The sequence below is a fragment of the Lagopus muta genome, chromosome 1 (genome assembly GCF_023343835.1).
Source record: "Lagopus muta isolate bLagMut1 chromosome 1, bLagMut1 primary, whole genome shotgun sequence".
NCBI classification, from domain to species: Eukaryota; Metazoa; Chordata; class Aves; order Galliformes; family Phasianidae; genus Lagopus; species Lagopus muta.
Window position 1 is genome coordinate 14,258,521 of NC_064433.1, and position 19,954 is coordinate 14,278,474.

The following is a 19,954-nucleotide window of genomic DNA, read 5'->3' on the forward strand; positions in this document are numbered from 1 at the left end:
ACAGCTTTAAAATAGCATTAAAACAATTAACAAGGCAAAAAATTTTTTTTTAATTTTCCTGCTATGACTAGTTGATTAACACCAAATACTCTAAGTACTCTGTTTTACTGCATAGCACCAAGCTTCACATTGCATTTTATTAGGCTTCATAATACATACTCATAATCTTGGGTTTTTTGCATGAATATGTCCTGTGCATCTTCCTCCATTTGTTGTAGTTCAGTAAAGAGATCAGGACTTCCACTTGTGTTAAAATTCCTCTGAATATTTTGACTATATTGTTGCAGGCGCTTCCACAAGTCGTTATAAAGTCTCAGTAATTTAGGGTATTCTCCTTCAAAAGCTTGTTTCAAAAACATAGAAGCTAGAAAATAAAGTAGTAAGTAATGTGCTTTACTAAGCTTAAACTAATTTGTTTGATTCGTAAGAATAACCTGCATCCTTGCATTTAAATCACTGAATGATATATAATGTCATTCCCCCTTTAACACTGTTAATGTTGTATTTATAATTACTTTCAAAGGGTTATGAGCTGTCATGTTAAATGAAGTTGATGATGATATATTTCTAAAGCTCCAGTATAAACTCCACAATTCAAATTCTGGACAGGGGAATCTTACTTTGTGTATTAAATATACCAATCATGGTCAAAAACTGTTTAACATCAAACTTAATTGTTAGCACTATTATTCATTTTAGTCCAAAGTGTGATTAGAATTCACTGAATGAAGATTTTCTAACAACAGCTTGGAAGGAGAAAAAGCCTGGAGCTTTGCAACTTTCAAGATACTTGTTTAAAACAAATAACATCTATGAGCCAAACTGCACAAAATCTGCTTTTACACACACCTTTAAAACAATGTACCTAAAATGTAATTCCTATACAAATAAAGAATGGCAAAACTGGCAGAAAAGTCAGCATTACCTTTAGCCTTCAAAAGCTTGCCAGAAGTAACAGGAAATGAAACAAATGTACAACTGCATTAGACACTGCTGTTAATCTTGATCTAACATCAGTCATACTTCATGGATTTCCTCGTTACATTAGGAGATTAACACTGTTACATTCATTCCTAGGTTTTTCAAGTTCTAGACATCTGCCCCTTTTGCCTCAGCCCATCCCATCAACTCAAGTACATTCTAATTCTGAGTACTGGAGGATTCACATTTGTTACCAAATGCAGAGCTATTTTAGGTCACAGAACAATGTTCATGCTATTCCTCTGATCTATACGATCCTGAGAGTCTATGATTCATGTCAGTTGATTCAATCACTTAGAGTTAACATGCTAAAGGTGAACATTTTTATATAGACAATCACTTAAAAAATTAAAAGTCTACTTGCTGTAAGCAGTTTTCCCTGAACTCAGAACTGGTGAAGTAAAAACAGCACTCAGTTTTAAAATCCAAACGCTCTAAATGTTTATATGAAAACCATTAAAAATTACAACAAGTAACAAGATAAATTTAAGAGCTACCTTATTTCTGAAATTTGATTGATCCCATTAACTGATGTCACAATTCTAGTCCTAAAACTTTGTGCTGAAAATAGTTAGCACACATTCTGCACAAACGCATGAGATCCCTAGTATGAACCTGCTGCTGTTAAAGTACACGTAAGGCAACCAGTAAAATTAATATGTTTTAACACAGGATGAATACATTTTCATTTGTAACATCTAGTTACTTAGCAACCACTGAACATGAATCAAACAGCTACTTCCTCAAATTATACTCTTGCCATTTAGCAGAGCAGGATCAAATTTTGAAGGGCCAGTGCAACAGCTGAGATCACAAGATTAATGCAAACTTTATGCACTTTGTGTCTGCAAAAGACTCATTTTATACTCCGTATACAAATTTGAAAGATGTATTTGTGAAAGCACCAAATATGATCAAATTGCATGCTGCATCAATATGACAACAGTACTCTTGTGTTTATAACATGATTTAATATTGTTGGTTGTATCTGCTAATTATTTATTACATTATAAATATGTGCAGAACACTCTGTATAGTCAGAACATTACCAATTATCTATATTTAGACAAGACATAATTTTAAAGAAACTCAGCTCCTATTTACAAGGTATGCAAAAGTGGCTAAAATCAGTCTTTTGCAACTGATGAGTGCTCAGCAACTGAGGAATGTATAAACTGCTTTTTACAATCAAATTACTACTTACGATTTCAGCAAACTCATTCACTTTGGAAAGCATAATGTGATCCCAAATGTTTTTACATCCACGTACAGTAGGCCTAAATATAGGCTTTTATTAGATTATGACTGCTTAATGGAACAGAAAACATTTTTTATTTTTTTTTCCCAGGAAACTCAATTACAATTTAGGAACGTTTGGTTATAAAACCACAAAATTATAAATTCACAGACCCAGCACTAAGTGAACCACTGCTGTTAGTAGAGGACATAATGAGCAAATAACTTATGGAAATGAGAGATTCAAAATAACTACAAAATACATTACGAATCATTTATACTGAATACTTACAGTCTGTTGCAGACTGAAACTGAGAGGAAAGAGTCTGAGTTACTGCAGTCCAAAATTTGTACAAAATATCAGACTGTCCATCCTGATAGAAAGGGAGAAAAGAACAGGTTTCAGAGCAAACTCTTTCCAAAGAATCTTAAATGCTGCAAATGCTTCCAGTCACTGTCCTTTTACCAAAACTAAGTAAATGAAGTCTGGAAAGTTTTCCTCAAGTTTAAAACTAGAAAAATTGCTTGAGAAACAAAAATAAAAGCTTCGGTCATCTCTCAAATCTTTTCCCTTATAGTTGGGAGAAACACTCCCAGCTCTCTGGCCATCCATCTTTTGGAAAAACGTATGAATGTAGAAAGAAACAGCACACCTTGGAACTGTATTAGAAAAAACCTCTTTGCATTGCCATGACCTTCTCATTCAGTGGGATTCCCATGCTGACTAAATCACAGCAATTACTGATATGACATGTTTACAGATAGCAATCAGGAATGAGAACTAGTCCATGCTGCTCTGGTTTGCACAGAACAGAATTTCCAGTTCCAAAACCCTCAACAACCAAAAAAATACACTGAACTTCATTTGGCTCTTCACCACCTTGTGTCAACAAGGTTTGCTGACAGAAATGGAAATGAGGTAGCATATTCTTAAAGAAAAGACATATTTGAAACCACAAGCTGTTAGTTACTCCCCCCTACCACTTATAGATCAAATCAAACATTACAGTATGGTTTCCATTTCTCTCTTTTGCTCCTTCTCTGTGCCTTTGAGGTAGAAAAAGTTGCAAGAGGTGATGATGAACATTCTATCCTGCTCCCTAGATAGATGCCTGGGCAGCTGTGTTTTAGTCAGAAAAACACAAAATGTTTTGGAAGAGATTTTAAAGACCATCTAGTTCCAACCCCCCACTGCGGGCAGCAAAACTTCCCATTGCACCAGGTTGCCCAAAGCCCCACCTAACCTGGCCTTGAACTCTATATGGGAGAGGAAAGCTCTCAACAGAACATTTTTCTTCATGCACCCATGCAATATACTGACCTTCTGTATAAGTTTACCAATTTGAAGAAATCACTATGCAAAACGTGCTCAGAAAGAAAAAGCAAAACACCCAGCAATGATTATAGATGTCAGCAATGCTAAGAATTTTAAGCTGGTGCTTGTCTGTTTCTGTTCTGATTCACTCTGAAAGATCAACGTTTTTAAATCAAAGCACAGCATTCACATCTAAAGATGCATTTAAGTAAAGGGCTTAACACTGAAATCTCTGTCAAAGATGGATGCATTTTCTGAGCTTTCCTTTTGGTGTTGCCTGTGACTTACTATGAGAAAAGTGTAAAAACAAAAAACCAAACCAAACCACATGTTCTTGTAAATAATATAAACTCTTTCAAATATAAAAGTTCAGTCACTCCAAACTGAATTACCACTCAATATGACAGAGGAAAAGAGCACACACTATTCGCCTGCATTGGTCAAAGCAATGAGAGCCTTCAGAATGCCCTACACTAATAGGGTACCACTGCATTCAATTCGAACATCTGGTCATTGAAAAACTGCAGGTTCAAGTTCAAGTTTTCAGTTCAAAAGCCATCACCTTAAAACCTTTATATAGAACTTGCAAATCAGTCAAAAATAAACTGAAACATAATAATTTTTTTTAAAAATATCAGATTATCAGACAGAATCACAGAATCACAGAATTGTAGGGGTTGGAAGGGACCTCCAGAGATCATCGAGTCCAACCCCCCGTTGGACTCAAAAGCATTTTGTGAATGCTGTCACAAATTCTGAAGTTTGTGAACTTAAAACAAGTCTGGTTTGCACAGAACAGAAGAATTTTCAAGAAGTTTCAAAAACCTTAGCAGCCAAAAAAATACACTGAACTTCATTTGGCTCTTCACCACCTTGTGTCAATAGGATTTGCTGACAGAAGCAGATAACTCATCCATTCCTACCCCTTATATAAAGATAGGGGGTAGGATAGACAAAGAAGGATAAAATCTGTGGATCATGTTAAGAACTGACATGAGAGAATGTCTTTCTGCTGTTGGGTATCCAGGATGATGGGAGGATCATATCTGAAAAATGTATGAGAATTAACACAGAAAACTAACATCAACATGAATGATGGAATCTCATTTGTGACTGCCTGAGGACACGTACAGATTTAGAAACCAGACTAACCAATTTCATAGCTGTATTTGTGTTTTCCGTAAAACTGTAGTTGATTTTCATATATGGGAAAAATAAAATAGCAATATTGGACAGAAGGTGCACTGCACAAAAGGTCTTCTTTTGGATAAATGGATTATTATAGCATGAATGTGAAATTACTCAGTTCTTCACAGTTTCATATTTAAAATAAATGAGCCTTCACATGAGCTATAAAATAAATTAATTAGCTTTCATACTCTCTATCCCAACCTGGAACAATACTTGCCTATTCAGCATGGTAACTCAATTAAATTTCTAAGTCATCTAATGGATGTGGAAAAATACCTACAGGCCACCTTCAAATAACTTACTTTCATTACTGTAATCACCATCTACACCTCTATCATAGCTTTAGCACAAAATACAATGATGAAATGTGGTCCTGAAAACAAACTTGCATACTGTCCATCCACATCATTCTTACTTGTGATTCAGACTGTGACAAGTAACAGTAACAAAAACCTGAAAACATTTAATATTGGAGGGAAAATATGTAACATTTGCATGTAACTATACATCCACATATAATATATATAAATTCAGACATATATACATATGTATTCATGTAAATATCTGCATAGTAGCCACAGCTGTGCCAGTTAAGTTTCTGCTCATTAGCTTGTGTCTCTAGACCTGGGTAAATGGTATTAATTAAGTCATCAAAATTTTGCAATTATCAAGGCTCCTTTGTCTTGGCTATCCAACTGTATTGTGTATAAGGAAATAGAGTGGAAAAATACATGGAAAATTCGCAGATTTTATAGTGACTCACGACTCAGTCAAAAATATTTAGGGGACAAAAAAGTCCCATTTTCAGAACAATTGAAAACACCACCTAGGGAGTTATTACCAGTTGTTTCAATAATGTGACTGGTGAGATTTCACTTTGTCCAGTGCTGAGATGCGGCTGTTCAGGAGGTGAAATACAACTGCTGGTTAGTAGTACAAAAAAGATCGCGTAAGAGTTTGTGGCAGGAACTGGAGAATACTTTATACTTTTGCCTACACGAACACTGGAGAGCATTTAAGTGGGAGGACTGCAGCTACTAAAATGAGAACACAACAAGGCATTAGCATTAGATACTCCTGCTGGGGTATAAAAGTGTGATACGCAACCGTGATCACTCAGAAAACATTTATTTATTTTGTTTAAACCTGAAATTTCTTTGCTTACATATTACCTAAGTATATTATTTTCTTATTACAGGTACTTCACTGCTTATTTTTTAAAGAAAGTATTTTAACATATTACTTCTGTGCTGTAGATTACAATGGAAACTGTAATTTAACTAATAAAAATCTAATGTGCAATTCTGTTTGACGGCAATCAATACTAAAAAAAAAGGACACACACACAAAAAAATTCCTAAAGGAATGTTTTACTGTAGCTTAGTGGAAAGACTGAAGGAACGTTCCCCTCTCCTGGACAACTTCTTCAAGGAATTATAAAGACAGGCAAGATGAAGGAGAAGAGGAAAGGGCAGTCAGCACTGCACACAGCAGATCTACAACTCATTTTATCATAATGGTAAGCTTGTAAGCCTTCCCCCATGTTTCATATAGCACAGTGAGCAACATCCCACAGAATATAAGAGAAGAACTGCTCTTTTGGGCTCTTCACTTTCAGAAGCCGTAATCCAGCTGAAATTGCATTCCTGTCATCTTTACTTCCACAGTGTGTGTGTGAGCAATGAATTTGGTCCTCCACTATACTTACACCAAGTCTCTTCACTGGTAGACAAAATGTGGGAGTACTGAGTGCACTCACATTGTGATTAAATGTGTAGAAGTGATTCTCTTTGGTGCAAACCTGTCCTGTGTCTACACTTGATGCCTTTCAGTGCTTGGTGTCTCAACAGACTGTCACTATTCTGTAGATACACAACCTCATCACTAGCTTAAAAAGAACAATCTCTGCAATTAAACAGCATTTGTAGCACATCATCATATTTCTGTAGCAGAACCCACAATGATGTGCTAATATTTTTCATCAATTAACATTCTGAGACTTTAAATTGGGAATGTTCCATTTCTCTTACGAAAACTGTGTAAAACTAAAAGAAGCTCTACCCTCCCCAAAATAAGAACACTTGCTTTGAAATCTAGTCACAGGCAGATTAACATCTTGTGATACAATCCCTTGTAGCAGGAGCAGCTGACAAGATGAGTAATGAACTGCATCCGATTATCTTTTCAGCTCTGTGGCAATCACTTTCCATCAGCTTTTTATTCCATAACCAACAACACTGGATAAAGATCACAATTCTGTCATATTCTACCCCAGCCCCCATCAGAGGATATGTTTAATAATGCAGAAAACACACAAACATTTGGAAGCTAAGAGGTCTAATGAGATAGTCTAACATTACTGTTATCTGGGGCAAAATTGCTCCATGTGTTTATTGCATTGTATACCAAAATCCTTACATAATTTGAAGTCTTTCAGAAGGAAATTATTACACCTTAGCACTTAATATAATGCTGTTTCCTCTTTTCATATGCAGTATATTCTTTACTCAACAAAAGTCTTAACTGTGATTGATGGTATCTAATACTCAAGACAGGCAAGATTCAGGTTGACACATATATATTTTTCCCATTTTAGTGTACAACTGATTAAACGTACAAACATTAATTTCAACCAACTACAGAAATAAAATGGCAAAACAGGATTTTTACCCAAAATCCAATCCATCCTTCATTCTGATCTCACAGTAGGGAGAATCCACACAGAAATCATAATTTGCACCACTACAAATGGGCTTGGATCAGCCACAGAACTATTTGTTTTCATAAAAATCCACGGTGAAAATGTTCCTTTATCTGAACTACTCTGAATAAACTAGTGATCTATCTCTTCTTGCTGAGAATCAAAAACATTGTCTCCGCTGTTCCCGTGCCCAGTGACCACTTTCTTTCCCAGAACTAACAGAGCTGATCAGGCACTCAATTTAGCAGCCTCTATGCAAATTTGCAGGTAGTGAAAGATAGCTGGGCTCTGTCTTCCTCTTGTCAGTTCTTCGCCGATAGAATAAACAGAACAACTGCCCACTAACATCAACTAGAGCAGCCTTTTGCAATTCTGAGCTACTGCACAGCAGTCAAGAACTTGGGAAATAAACATGCTTTTGAAAAACATATGAACTATAAGCAGATAGCTACCTCTGAAAATATTATTCCCAGGAAATCAAACTGCATCTGTGTAAAACAGAAAAACACAACATATTCCAGTCTGATCCACCCACCACAGTTTTTAAATTTTTTTAATTCTTATTAAAAAATAGGTACTCAGTCACACACTCCATTCACATAGGAAATACTTTTTCATGGAAATTACACACATAAATCAGAGAAAACAAGTCCATTAGGATGGACCACAAATGGCAATTAATTTTCTCAGTAGTAGGGCTCACTTTATTACTGCAAAAAAGCCATTAGTGTAACATATAATTCAACAAATTTCACCCTCATCGGAATAATACATTCAGGCAGACTGTTTGACTTTCATTGTATTTCTTATTTACATGAAATTAAGAATGTTCTTAAGTGCTTTGCTGAACCAGCGCCATAATCAACAATCAGCAAAAATATGTTTTCACTTCAATTATTTAGTTTTAACTATTACCATGAAATTACTGTGGTCAATAGCATGCAATGATATGCTGAGATTTCCACCCCTGGAAGTTTTTCTTTAGATAAAACTACTAGGAATGCATGATAATGCTGAATAATGACAGGGCCAGGAGACATTTGGATGTGCCAATTCATCCTTCTCATTTGTCTCAGATCAAGAAAGCTCAGCCCAACATGCCTTGTGCATTCCAGGCAAACACTGATTAGCAAACTGTATTTTAAGACAAGGGTCTCTTAAGTAAATCTTCCTACTCTAAAGAAGAAAATGGGGTCTTACAGAAACATAAGCACAGGTAAGTATGCAAGTTTAATATTTAATGGCAAAAGTTTAGCAATCTTGATAGCCTAGCTCAGAAAGAGCCTACATTTAGTAGATGTTGAATTAAAAGCAGCCTACTAACCTTCCCAGAAGAGACTCTAGGCCACACATCAACAATTCTATGCTTATAAAAAGCTGAGATTCAGAGCTTCAAGAAAAAGGGCTGTTATAGCACACAGAGACTGCAAACTGCTATCTTCTATGCAATGCCTTATGTTAAGAATTGATATATTAGTATGAAATGAAGAAGAAAAATACATGCATACTGGCATATTAAAAATCCTTTCTTTGTCCCTGTAGTCTCTCAATGAGTCGTATCACAGATTGTAGGCTGTCAAGTCAGGAGTGCAAAGTGACACTATTACCCAGCTGTACAGATTGAAAATTTAGGTGAATGTTCCTTGTTTATCAGATCACAAGATTGTCTTCACTGGAAAAAAAGAAACAAAGCACCACACTAACAGAATCCAAGTGCACAGAACTCCCCACTTACATGGAATGAGTTGATTTCATAGTTCAAAAAGCATAACCCATCTTCAGCTAATAGCTACTATTAAGTTAATAAACCAACAAATAGTAGTGAGTGAGTACCAGTACCACAGGAGGAATGATATTTGAAGATTTGTATCCAGCGTCATCCTACAATAATATCAATGTCTCAGCTTGGAAACCTGACTTAAAGTTACTTCAAAAATAAAAGCCAAACAATTTATCCCATTTAGAAAAAAACCTACCAAGCTCCTCATTAACTTTGCTGTTATAGAAATGAACTCTCTTGAGCTGTGTTCTTTATATAACTATTTGGCATCTGACATGAAATCTAAATTCAATGAATGAGAAAGAAAATACCCCCTTATTTGGTATTAGATAGGAATGCAATAAAATGCTGAAAAGACATATACTTATTTTTACAAATGTCTCTATTTCCTCCACACTGTAAATTTAGAACTAAATGAGTATAATTTCCCATCTGTGAATTATCATATTTGTGTTTGTCTGAAATAGCTATTCCAACATTTAAATAATAAATCTGACCCACTGATTCTAAACTGGCTTCCCCTTCATGACAATCTTTTCCAATTTATTTTTTCCTGTAGAAATTTTGATACTCAGAATAGAATGTGGAAAATATCTTTATTGTGAAGACCCTTTGAAATGTAAAACAATAAACTGAATATTACCATGCAGCTAGTTGCTGCAGGCTCCTGAAATCAGGCTTTGCATACTAATACATACAGTGCTCTCTATCTGTAATCAAAGGCCATAAGGAAATATAGGACTCAAGAACACTGTTCTAACAACAGAAGACATTTAAAGGACAGTGTAAATACTTTTCCACCAATAAAGCAAGAATGCAAATGATTCAAGAATTCTGTACAGCAAGATCTTATGGGACAGAAATAAAGAAATCTATTTGCACTATTTCTATAGCAACAACATAACCAAATGCTAGACTGTGAACAAAACACCATCACACTCACACTGCACTCAGTAGTGCAATGAATCAGTAAAGAAAGAGAACAGATCAGTGCGTCAAATAAACCTTGTCCAGCTTCTCAAAGTGGTCTAGATTAAATTTTAAAAAAGATCAGGGCATATGAATTTTTAACATTGTCTACATTAGAATGTTGTAGGTGAACACATGCCAGTAAATGACATCATGACTTTAAAAATGACCTTGATTTTTTGTTTTACTGTAGGGCATAGAATTTAATTACAGTGTTGATCACCTTATACCAAGGTGTAATAGTTTCTAGACTTCCAACAATAGAGCAACATTTTAAAAAGGTCTCTTTATGCATCAGACAAAAGAAACAAGATCTTTTTTTCTTTTTTTAAACACTAGCACCTTAACTAGAATATAAGAAGCGTGCTTTTTCCCAATTCCAATATAAGAATTCCTATGTGACTCCTTAGAAAAATGCATCTGCAAGTAACAAAAGTACCTAGGTCTTAAACAGTGTCCTCTATCATCAAAACTACTTAAAAAAACATTAATTCTTCCACGCTTCTGCAACATATGCATCAACTGGATGTAAATGAAGTCAGTGTTTCCAAAAGCCAGTAACTACCCAAGGGACTTGGCAGCTGCTTTCTGCCCACAGAACTGATTTAGTATGCATAGCTGTAACTCTACACTTTCACCTTGACTGTAATGTACCTCACCCAGGGATGAAGGGGTAGTTTGTTATCATGTCCATTCAACCCCAGTGGCTCAGGTTAAGACTGACAAGAATGGATGATAAAAGGTGACACTGACATCAAATGTATTTTTTTTCTAATAGTAACCTGACTGTAGTCTAGCTGACTTAATAATTTTATGTCTGGATTACAATCGGCACAGAGCCCAACAAAATTGAAGTGTAAATGAGCACAGGTCATTAGAATCCACCAACCAATGCAGCCTTGACACCATTTAGAGCTGCACATTTCTGGCAAACAGAATTAAAGTCCTACAGAAAACGCAGTGTCATTAGAAGACCATTACATGGGCTCTGTTCCTCCCATCTGAATTAGAACTGAATTACTTTCAACAAGGCTGGCTGCGGACACGTGGATCCATTTAAAACAAGAAGTAAGACTCTTTAATTAGTAAAAGTTGGTTTTGTTTTTTTTAAAGAGACATCTTGCAACAGAAGTCAGCAGGAAAAGCTGTAGTTTTGAAATTTACAGCATCTTTAGTATGTTGGGGATGACAAACCTGCTCATTCACCTGTGTTCAGATCTCCCCAAAGTGTCTTGCTAATGCTTAAATAATGAACAGAAACCACAGCAGAAATGATGCACCAGAAGAAAATAATCCAACTCTGCTTCTACAAAAGATACTAGAAAATAAATCACATACTTGTAATAATAGGTGAAAGATTATTCTGTGAATTCAAGTAAGGCAGTAATCAGATTATTTTTAATTTTTTCCACTTAGGATTATTTTAGTTGAGTCAATTGAATGTGAACATGTGATGTTAGGATGTGAATAACTTTAAAGCAGTGACATCTTTTTAACAAGTTTGGACAGGAGAGAAAAAATAAGGTGAAATGTAAGTTTTGGGAAATAAACACTTATATTTTCCATTTATTTTCCTTATCTGATGTAATTGTGAGGACATTTCCTTCTGTATCGTTAACACCTCATACTGACAGTGCTGACAACTCAAGAAAATAGCCTGCTTACTCACCAAGCATTCACCACGAGAGGCAATGATATAAGCCCTCCACAAAACACAGAATAACACTCCCTGTAACTCTCCGCTCCCTCTTTTACCCAAAGCCTTACATAAATGACAGGTTTTGCTGTCTTCCTGAGCTGTTAACAAATGTGGACATCAGCTGATCAAAAGGGATCAAAGGCAGCTCTGCTCTCTCACGGACAGTGCCCTTCTTTCCTGACCTCTTCCCATTAGTGACAAAACCTGGCTCACTCTACCTATTGACCAGCCCAACACCCCCCAGACAATCATTTGTCACTTTCGGGGTTGTTTCTCACTTTGCAGAACTTTTCACTGATGCCTACGTAGGAGTGACAGACCCAAAATAGATAAGGATCAGAGTTCATTTCCAAATCTTCCACAAGGGGCTAGGAGAGATTCTTATCTCCAATTAGGAAACTGGCTGTCATAGGATGATATGCTCTGCTGTGATTTACACTGAAGTCAATTGTGGTTTAGGTATTAAAATAGCTGAAGCACGATTAGTCACTACACATAGAGAAATAAAGCAGAGTAAACTGGAGTAACCTATTAGCTCTTTGAAGGTAAATTAAGCAACTAAGAGAAGTGATTAAACTAGCCCAACATTCGGTGAACAAAAATATCAACTTTACGTTGTTTAAATCATGTCTGACCCTCAAGAGTATGAAAAAAAATTTTTCTTTTAAAAAAAAGTACATAATTAAATCTTCTTTCCACAAAACCATAAATCAGAATTTATGAGTTCTGAATTCTTAGCTTTGCTTATCAACTAAGATCTAGTCATTAAAGAAGTCTACTCATAGACCAGGGGGAAAAAAGAAGTCAATTCAGTCTTAAGTGTATCTCTCCTTTAAATATCTCCAGGTCATTTTTTAGGAAATTATAGTGCACATTATAGTTTCAGTATTTACAGATCAAAAATGAATTTATATTTCATTACTAGCATGAAATGGGACAAGGCACTATCAGGGCATGTGTCCTTTTCAAAGGAGATTTAAATTCCTTTGCACTCATTTCATGCTGTGGAAGAGGACAAATGTGAAAATCCAGATGTGCAAAGGGGAGAAGTGGAACAAACAGGAGCGTAAATTCCATCTGCAGATTCTTTGTGGTACTCATGCAAGTCTGGGTATGCCAACTTTACTCTTGACCATATTTAACAGTGAAAAAAAAAAAGAAATTGAATTCTGTTACTAAAAAGAGAAACCACAATGTAGAAAAGATGTGGGTACTGTCATTGTCTTGATGCTGACCAGCAGTACTTATAAATTTATAAAGTTCTATGCCTCAGTTTCTCTATCAGTCAGATTTTTTAGTTTTATTGTTTGTTTTTTTTTTTATGTTGTTATTGTTTGTTTTCTTTTCTGTTGATTTTGTGAATCCTTTAATTAATTTGTTGGGTTTTTTTCACTATTCTTTGGATACTTGGATATAACAGTGTACAACGCTACTGAGAATGAGTATGGTAACAGGTAATTAAAAGGCCAGAAAGCACACTTTTGAGATCATAACACAAAATTAGGAAAATGCAGGCAGCGAAGAGAAAGACAAAAAAAAAAATCCTAATAGAAAAAAAGACAATGATTGAAAAAAGAAAAAGTAAGTTGCTTCCAAGGACTTGTGCTTTCAAAAAGCTGGGTCTCCTCTTATTCTTCCTAGGACGATACTTAACACTGCAGTAATCAAAACAAGGAAGCAGATGGACAGGCAAAGTGGTACTGCAGCTGCTGCAGAAGATGACTATAATCATAATGTTGACATCAGTAACAGTAATTAGTGCACAGACTGTAGAATGGATGATTTTTTCCTATCTTCTGGTGTGGGCATGCTGCCCTGGAGAATGAATTTAATGTTAGTACCTTTAGTTTGTTTTGTTCATTTGCTACATTTATTAATGAAATTGAATACGATAAAGGAAATACAACTTTTCTGCCACTACAAAGCATCTTCTGTAGAAAGTGTATTGTTTCAGTTAGGATTAATAATAGATGGAATCTTCATTAGTAAATGGCAAATTACCACTTTCTTACTTATTTCTAATTTCAATGTACACAACAATCCACACTCTCCCATCTGGCTACCTGCACGTACTTTCCTGAATTTCAGCAGCATCTAGTTTGTGTCTGACTTTGTCTAAAAAACAGCTGTACTGTATGGCATGACTTCACCCATCTGTAGGCTGGAGCCATACCTTTTAGGTAGTACCGTGTCATGCTAGGAGAGTTTTAGTAGACCTGGACAAGGATGTACCAGTGCTCCTTAGCTAAGGTTCACAGAGAATGACAACCATCGCCAAAATAGCTGTTGAAGAGTAAACTCATTGAACATGGACAATTGTGGGTAAAGAAACAGATGGACTTCATTTGGGAAATATGATTTGTCACTTAGATGTAATCCAGTGATACAAAGTCTGTGGGAAGGAAAGGTCACAAAAGCTAACATGGAATGAGCCTAGCACACCACAGCCCTAAAGCTTTTTATCTTCTAGTCAACTTTTTTCCATTCTGCATCTAGCCTCTTTTGAAATTACTTTTGCATGTTTAATTTTTCTTGAGAACAATACAAGATTTTCTTTGGCTTCCCTTTATTACCATCCTCAACAACTGGAAAACCTCCTATCCTCTTCTCAACTGCTGTTCTACCAAAGAGGAGAACGAAACTGAGAAGGCACAGGGTTAAGATGGGAGACAGTCGTAGACATTGCAAGTTCATTTATCTCAGCTCATTTTCCACCCCAGTTTTTCCAGAATCTTCCAGAGTTCCTCCTTCTGTCTCCAGGTTTCTAAGCTTCTCTTAAAAAAAAAGCTAATCTACTGAATGACATGCAGTAATAGCTGTTTTTGCCAAACAAAACATTAAAAAAAAAAAAAAAAGCAGCTAAACTTTCTAAGCTTTTTGAGCTGTGGATTATGTTGCTGTTAGGTTTGTTTTCTGTGTTTGCTGTTTTTTTGTTGTTGTTTTGGTGTTGCTTTTTTTTTGTTGTTTTTTTCAACACAGAAAGAGGATATTAAATCACCCCACAGAAAAGAAATGCTCTATGCAACACCTTTTGGAGCTCGGTTTAACTGACAGATCAACTTATACACTGTGCTTAACCTCCACTGGCTGCTCTTACTGTTGAGAAGACCACATTTGCATGTGAACAGTTTCCCCAGTGTATTTCAAAAATTAAATTCATGTAAATTAAAAATCCAGTCATATACATGGAAAAAAGAGATGTCTGCGTAAACACATCTTTTGTTTTTGTTTCCTCTCATCTACCAAGGTTGATGAAAGAGCTTCAGAAGCTTCAGCTACTGCTCCTAACACTGAAAGAAACCATTAATCAAATTATCCCAAATACGAATAGAAAACAATGAAATTGAATGGAAAGGAATAGGTATTCAAAAGAACAGCCGTGATTATTTTTCAAGGAAAATACTGCCAAGAAGTAGAGAAACAGATGGCTGAAAGTGTTAGATGAAGAAACATTTTTCTATGCTAAACTAACAGACTTAATTAATTGCTCAAATCACATGGTATTTTATGGAATGACATTAATGATCAGTAATAAAAACTGACAGTGGTGCCTTATCAGCTCCCTTTAAAGAAAACAAAAGTAATTATTGTAAAAATAATGTTTCTACCCTACAGATGTAATCCAAAGACCACAAATAAAGCTTTCAGCGTTACTTTGACTTCCAGTGCTTTCCCATTACTATAATTATAGAATTGTTATCAAGATCTAAAATTTCAAACAAAAGCATTCTCTCGTGGTGATTTCCTTATCACAATTACTAAAACGTATTGATAAATTAAATTAAATTAAATTAAATTAACTAAATTGGAACTTTACCTTAACTATTTCCTCAATGAAGCAGACATGTGAAATAGGATCTCTTTTCTTTGCCAATAGTTTCTGCAAGTGCTGCACCTGTAAGAAATAATTAATTGGGAGGAAAAGTGCCATCTTCAAATATCTTATATACAAAACTGCCTCACAAGCAATTAGGAATTAGCTGCTGAGTACCTGTCCACAAGCAGCACAGATCTGATCCATGAGTTTCTCCATGTTGGTCCAGAGAGCTGCCCGAAAAGCTGCTGTGTTCCCAGGTGTTGGCATAGCAGCTCTACCAGGGCCACCTATGTATGTTTTAAAAACAAATAATAGCACAGTTCAGATTTCACATGTGAAACATAAAATACATAGACTGGCATAAGAAATTTCCTTTAAAAAAGACCAGAGCTGCCTACACTAGCTGTGAAACAAAGCTTTGTGAATGGCTTTGGCTGTTTTAACTTCTAAACTTCAATCAAATGCTAAAGTTCAACAAGGATAACTCAAGGTTAATCACTATTATCTGTTTTACTGATTCATATCTCCACAGAAACATCAATGGGCATGCTGCAGCATGTAATAGCAAGACATAGCCATCTCAGCTCAGAACTTAAATGTACAGGCGAGCTGAAAGAAATGAAATTCCAGCTGAAGAGCATGCAACTTCTATACCATCAATCTCCTTGAGGGGGCTGTATTTCTTTATTGTGATAGTGATCATATTTTCAGACCCCAAAATTGCTGCAAGTTTTTTAAAAGTGTTAAATTTTCACCACAGCTAATCCTAGTTATCATTTCCAAGCACATGAAAGAGCAGAAAATCATCAGGAGTCGTTAGCATGGTTTCACCAATAGGAAGTCATACCTGACCAACCTGAAATCATAAACCTGATGAATGAAAGGGGAGCGGTGGATATTCTCTATCTAGACTTCAGTAAGACTTTTGACATTGTCCCCTATGAGATCTTGATAGATAACCTGCTGAAGTATAGGTTGGATATGTAGACAGTTAGGTGGATCAAAAACTTGCTGAATGAACAGGCTGAGATGATGGCAGTAAGTGGAGCAAGTCTAGCTGGAGTCTAGTAATGAGTAGAGAATCCCAGGAGTCAATACTGGGTTCAGCCATGTTTAACATCTTCATAAATGATCTAGGGAATGGGATAGAGCAAATCCTGAATAAATGCACAAATGACACAAAACTGTGTGGAGTGAGCACTGCTTTTGAGAAAGAAAACAACGGTGGGCCATTCAGCTGCAAAGCAGCTCTGCAGAAAAGGAGCTAGAGATATTGGTGGACACCAGGTTGAACATGAGCCAGAAATGAGCCCTTGCCACAAAGAAAATGTTTACAGTATTCCTTGCTGCATAAGGAAAAGTGTTGCCAGCAGGTCAAGAGAGCTAATCCTCCCCCTATACTCAGCCCTGGTGGGCCACAGATAGAGTACTGTGTCCAGTTATGGGCTCTCAAGGACAAAGACAGACATGGACATACTGGAAAGCGTTCAGGTAAGGCCAAGCTAATGAAGGGATTGATGCACTTTTCCTACAAGGAGAAGCTGAGAGAGCTGGGACTGTACAGTCTGGAGAAGAGGATGCCCATCAGTGCATACGAATACTTGAAGGGAGAGTGTACTGAAGATGGAACCAGTCCAAGAACAAGAAGCAAAGGGCACAAAGTGGAACACAACAGTTTCTGACTGCACATCAGGAAGAACTTCTTTACTGTGGAGGTACTGGAACACTGGCACAGGCTGCTCAGAGAGGTTGTGGAGTCTCCTCCTTGGAGATCTTCAAAAGCCACCTTTTGAATATGCTCTGCATGCCCCTGCTTGAGCAGGGAGCTGAAGGAGTTGGACCCAGAGGTCCCTGGCAACCTCATCTATTACATGATGTGATTCAGTGATGTTGCCAATGTTCAAATTTGTCCCTCCATAACTCCTCAGTATTCTTCAGTATCTGAATTAACATGTGGGAACTGTGCAACATTTTCTTGTGTTAAAAATAATGCCTTGAAAGGAATTCCATCTGACAAAAGCATCACAATGTTGTCTCGTGTTTGTTCCACTGCTTGCAGACAATCTCTATCCATACTTTCACCAACACAAGGAAAGCAAAATTTGGATTCATCTTTCCATTTCAAACTCATAAGAGAAGGCTGCAAAATTGTAAACTAAAGAGGACAACTTCCTGGGCAAGTGAGGAAAATAAGGATGAAAAAATAAGGGAAAATCTTTGAGCACAATAACAACAGACTCAGTTTGAGTTTTGTATTGGATGATTTCTAAGACATACCTACTGCCTAAAGCAAGGAGGGAAACATTCCTATGACAGGTCTGGATGTGAGTTTCTTCTGTTTGATACAGTATCTTTTTCTACTAAAGCAAACCAGGTACAATTCTCTGTAAAACAAATATCATACCTCTTGTAACAGTTTGAGATGGTTGGGTCAGTACTTTGATATCCAAAGCATTTTTTATGTTCTCCTCCAGCACTGTGCAGTATCCATCCACCACATTAGCAATGGTATCCTTCAGAGTTCCAAGGTTATAAAATACTTGAAGAGCAGTCCCCACTTGAGTAGGACTCTAGAGAAAGAAGATTTTCAAAAATGTCAAGGACCTTTAACTGCAATATGGATTTCCCCACTCATGATCTAGAAATCATTTTACAGGATAAGTTCATCTTAAAGTTCAGACTTCTAATCCATTTCATTTAACATTAAATAAACTGTATGCATAACAGATGACAGAGTAAAGGAGAGGGATGATTTCCTTTGTCTCCTTAGCAATGCTTAGCTTTGCTTCCTTTGGCAGTATCCTCTGAATAAGAAGAACAGAAAAATGGAAACTGGAAGCACAGTTGGCAATATATCCTGAGGTGGGTTACCAGTGATTGATTCAATAATTCCTAGGTTAGTTACAGTACAGCTATAATCAGCTATGGTGCAACTAGTAATATTGTTTCAACACATAATATTTGTTACAGTGCTGTCATTTAAGTGCTAAACAGTGGATTAAATCTCATACAGACTTAAAAAAGAAAATACTAACCCTAGGGCAAGCAGAAGCAATCAGGTCAAGACCCCACTACTGACTGACACAGAAATAAAGACTGTATTTCTACATTTCTACTTGTAGTGCTGATATTAAATGTCACATTCTTACATTACTCATAGCAGAATTAGGAATACAAAGCAACACAGTGATTACTTCCAAAGCCTGACAAAAAAGGGAAAGGAAAAGAAAAAGAAAAAAAAAAAAAAAAAGCTATGTATTGGAAGCTTTTCCAAAATACAAGAGAGTAAAAAATTATCCAGAAACTTTTCAGGTCCATTGTTTCAGAGACCTTTTATTAAGATTCCACTGAGCAACACTACCCATTCGCACAGGTGTTGTTCAGCAATAAAAAAGCCTCGACTTACTGCCTCTGGGAACAAAGCACTGTCATCCAAACACTGACTGCTCCTTTTTTCTTTACAATTTGTAGGCAATTAGTGGAGGCGGAGATCAGATGATCATTCATACATCAGAGATGCAACTTTTTGCCACTTTTCTTAATGACCTCTGCCAGCAGAAAAGAACATGGTTCAACAGAAATCCTTGCACCCAGACAGGACAGAAGCACCTGAGACCACTGGCACATCTCACTAGAAACCCCACTTTAATTTTTCTCTAGCACTGAAGCCCCATGCCATCACACTGCTCTTGCTTCTGGCTGCAGCAATAGCAGCTGCTGACTTAACAGTAAAGGAGTTTCTACTGAAAGACAACTATGCTTCACCTTCCCCAGGTGACAGTCTTCTTCAGTCAGACACTGAGTGAAAAAAAGTGGATGTGCTCATCTAATTCCCAAGTGTGAGAACCTTGCACTGATGCCACACAAGCAAAGCTATGATATGGCTGTTGGACTGAGAATTTGTCAATACATTCACTTACTGCAATTTCCTAATCTATTAACGAACAGTTCATTTTCCCCAAATCTATTGTTTCATAGGTGACAGTGCTATAAGCCCATGTCCATGGCATTCTTTTTAGTTTTTTTGTATAACTAAGAAGATCAGAATAACAACTAAAGCAAACAAGCTAGATCCTATTTCCTTGTTCAATCCCAGTGAGGAGGTCCCACGTTTAGTGAAAAGCAATGTAATATTAGGCATACAGTATGGTTTGCAGACCTTACACTAAGTGTACCAGTTTCTTTTCCCAAACAGTGTGGGCGTTAACAAGCATTCCTAGCATAGTATGATGGGTCTGGGACTTGTAGGTTTAGTTTTCTGACAA

At 36.4% G+C, this 19,954-nt stretch overlaps 1 protein-coding gene across 2 annotated transcripts in view; it reads right to left on the reverse strand.

The window, feature by feature from the left end:
- Nucleotides 1-19,954, reverse strand: part of COG5 (component of oligomeric golgi complex 5) — a 180,251-nt gene that overhangs the window by 45,531 nt on the left and 114,766 nt on the right. For both annotated transcript variants that reach the window (XM_048945602.1, XM_048945604.1), the window contains exons 8-12: nt 18,094-18,259; nt 15,864-15,976; nt 15,690-15,767; nt 2,510-2,591; nt 160-364 (exon numbers count right to left, since the gene is read on the reverse strand). In XM_048945602.1, the coding sequence (XP_048801559.1) occupies nt 160-364; nt 2,510-2,591; nt 15,690-15,767; nt 15,864-15,976; nt 18,094-18,259 (644 nt within the window). The remainder of the gene's footprint in view (nt 1-159; nt 365-2,509; nt 2,592-15,689; nt 15,768-15,863; nt 15,977-18,093; nt 18,260-19,954) is intronic.